This window comes from Propithecus coquereli, unplaced genomic scaffold (assembly GCF_000956105.1).
Source record: "Propithecus coquereli isolate 6110/MARCELLA unplaced genomic scaffold, Pcoq_1.0 Scaffold39, whole genome shotgun sequence".
Taxonomy (NCBI): domain Eukaryota; kingdom Metazoa; phylum Chordata; class Mammalia; order Primates; family Indriidae; genus Propithecus; species Propithecus coquereli.
In genome coordinates, this window is record NW_012149618.1 from 1631182 (window position 1) to 1634364 (window position 3183).

The 3183-nt window shown below is 35.2% G+C and overlaps 1 protein-coding gene across 1 annotated transcript in view; it reads right to left on the reverse strand.

The window, feature by feature from the left end:
• Positions 1 to 3183, reverse strand: part of ASXL2 (additional sex combs like transcriptional regulator 2) — a 176585-nt gene that overhangs the window by 12993 nt on the left and 160409 nt on the right. Inside the window, exon 11 of the mRNA XM_012652406.1 lies at positions 656 to 752. Within this exon, the coding sequence (XP_012507860.1) occupies positions 656 to 752 (97 nt within the window). The remainder of the gene's footprint in view (positions 1 to 655; positions 753 to 3183) is intronic.

Here is a 3183-nt window from a genome sequence, read left to right on the forward strand (position 1 = left end):
GGTTGCTGTGAGCTAGGCTGACGCCATGGCACTCTAGCCAGGGCAACAGAGCCAGACTGTCTCAAAAAAAAAAAAAAAAAAGTTCTGACTGTCTATTAACTTCAAATGGGTGAATTTTACAATATGTGAAATATATCTCAATGAAGTTGTTTTTTCTTTTTTAAGAAGTTCTCACTGGTTCCTTTTACTGTGAGTTTCCTTGGAGTTGGGCAGCAATAAAGAGGCTACTTCACTGCTTGCTAAACTGGGATTCATAGTACCATAAAATAACTAATTCTATACTCCGCCTATTAGGGACTTTTTTAAAATTTCAATTCCTAGGCAATCTAATCTAGAATTCAGTAATCTAGAATCACTGAATCAGAATCTTTAGGTATAGAGCATAAAAATCTGTATTTTTTAGTTTCTCAGTTGAGTTTAAATCATTAAAGAAACATATTACTAGACTGGAGTCAACCTGGTTACAACACAGGTTCTAGATAAAAGTCTAGGAATGTGTTTCACACAGGATAGTCAACTCGACCCTATGGAAACATGCTGTCCTTTACCCTCCAAAATTGCTCAAATACCTGATGAGGCAGAGAGGGCCAATATGCTTGCATAGTGGCTGCGAGTACACACACAACCTGCAACATACGTGAGGTAGACCACTTACCTTCTGAAAGTCTTTCCTTCCATCCTTGGGCTGCAGAAGTGAAGAACTCGTTGTTAAGAGCCGAGCCATTTAACTTCATCAAACCATCTGGACCAACCTGAGTCAAAGAATAAGCCAAGGAAAGCTTACAAAGAAAGAGAAAGGTATCATGTGGTACTTGGCTTTCTGTCAATTTTAGAAAAGACTGTATGTACATTTAATTTTATAGAAACATGAGTATCTCATACCATGCTGTTTATTCTGGACACCTCTATTTTTAATGTAGTATCATTTTGTTCTAAAACATTCTTTTCTTTTTTACCTCTCCTCCCTCTTTCTCCTTTGAACTCCATTCCTCAATAATTAAAAACCTGCTCACAGAACTACACATAAATACATTTGTAATAGTATTTTTCTTATTTCCTGACAGTTTATTGTTTTATTACATAAAAGTGGGACCACGTCATATACACTGCTCTGCATCTTAATTTTCTCACAGAATATACCATGGAAGTCTCTCTAAGTCAAGTGGCACAGTTTCAGCCCCTTTGTAACGGCTGCATATTACTTCACTATATGACTGTACCTCAGTTAATTCACCATTTCCCTAACAATAGCCGTATACTTTGTTTTAATGTTTTCCTATAATCAAAAAAGGGGTCAACAAGCATCCTGGTAGAGATGAATACACTAGTGCTTTTATTTCTAAGGGATACATCTGCAGAACAAAGAATATTTGTGTGTATATTAGACATTGTCAGATTACTTTCCAAAAAGGCTAAAACAAATGACATTTCTACAGGAATGTATGTGTATACTCATTTTCCTATCAACAGTAGATGTTAACATACTATTTAATTTTTGCCAATCTAATGGGTTTGAAATGGTAAAAATTTTCTTGACTACTACAGTATACATCTTTTTGCATGTTTATTGACTATTTAGATTTGCTATCTTGTGAATTGGCAATTCCTATAATTTTCTCATTTTCTGAAAAGTTTTCTAATAAAACTGAATAAACTCACCATTCTCCCCAACATCAATATCTACATTTCTATCAGAAACTCCAGATTTTTCATGAAATGAATGAAATAATATTAAAATTTATATGAAAAAAAAAAAAAAAAAAAAAATTGGGAGGGGGAAATTGACTTTCCAATTATTACACATAGCAAACAAAGTCACTGTAATCAAAACTCCAACATTACTGGTATTACAGTGAACAAGCAAATGAGTGGAAGAGGAGAAACCACCCGTAAGTATATGCTACATATACAGACATACAGAACATATAAAAAAGATGGCATTTCAAACAGTGAGAAAAAGATGAATATATAAATACAAATAGTGTTGGAACAACTGGTTATCCACCCAGTAGAAAACAAAGTTGAACTCTACATTCAGATAATATAGAAAAAAAAAAATCGAGATGAATTAAAAACCTAAATGTAAATTTTAAGTCAAAAACAATTTTTTGAAGAAAATTTTGGGAACTACTTGGGCATCCTGGGGATTGAGGCACTCTTCTTAACTGACTTGACTTTTCAAACCTATTTGGGGCAACATTATTTTCCCCTGGCTCTACGGCACAAATTGGTACACCTTCTATAAAGGGACAGAGTGCAAATACTTTAGGTTTTGTAGGCCATATGGTCTCTGTTTCAGCTAGTCAACTCTGCCACTATAAGCACAAAAGTAGCTATGGACATATGTAAACTAATAGGAGTGGCTATGTACCAATAAAACATTATTTACAAAAAGAGGCATGGGATGGAAACTGCCCAGTGGGCTGTAGTTTGTTGACTACTGATCAGCATTTTAGAGTTGGTACAGGGTTAATAGGCCTCCCTATGAGAGCAGTTCATCCAACATCTACTTGAACATTCAAGTGATGAGCAAGTTAGCTCCACTGCAAGTCAATCCATTCCACAGTTTAATCCTCCAACTGTTAAAAAGTTGTTATTTTAATGCCAAATATGCTTTCTGGAGAAACAAAGTTTACCTATTCAATATGATGGACCTTCAACTATACTGGGAGAGAGATGTTCTAATCCAAACTTCTTCTGTCTTTCTCTGGTCTACATATTTTTCTAATGTTCATTGCTATATACACCATTAACTGAAGTATGGGTTCCAAGTTTTCAATCCTAGTGACAATCAGAATTCTTTACACTTTAATTTTCATCTGACAGTGAAGCTGTATTTGACTTCATTGTCGTATACATGAGGACAATATTGCTCAGGTGCTGTGTGCTCCAACTGTATTAATAACTGAAAAAGACTAGCTATTAATATTAAGAGTACCTCACAGGATTGCGCTCTATGGGAAGTTCAACTAGATAATCTCTAAGGTCCTTTTAATTCTAAAATTGTATGTGGTGATCCTCCAGATTGAGAAAGCTTGATAAGGGCCATCGGTCAAAAGACAGTTCTGAGGAACTAGCACCGCAGTGCCATACACAGGCCCTCAGTTAGGTCCTGTACTATTATTCCTAGCCTAATAACCCCAAGTCTTAAAAAAAGAGGAGAGCAATCCTTTTTTTTTTTTT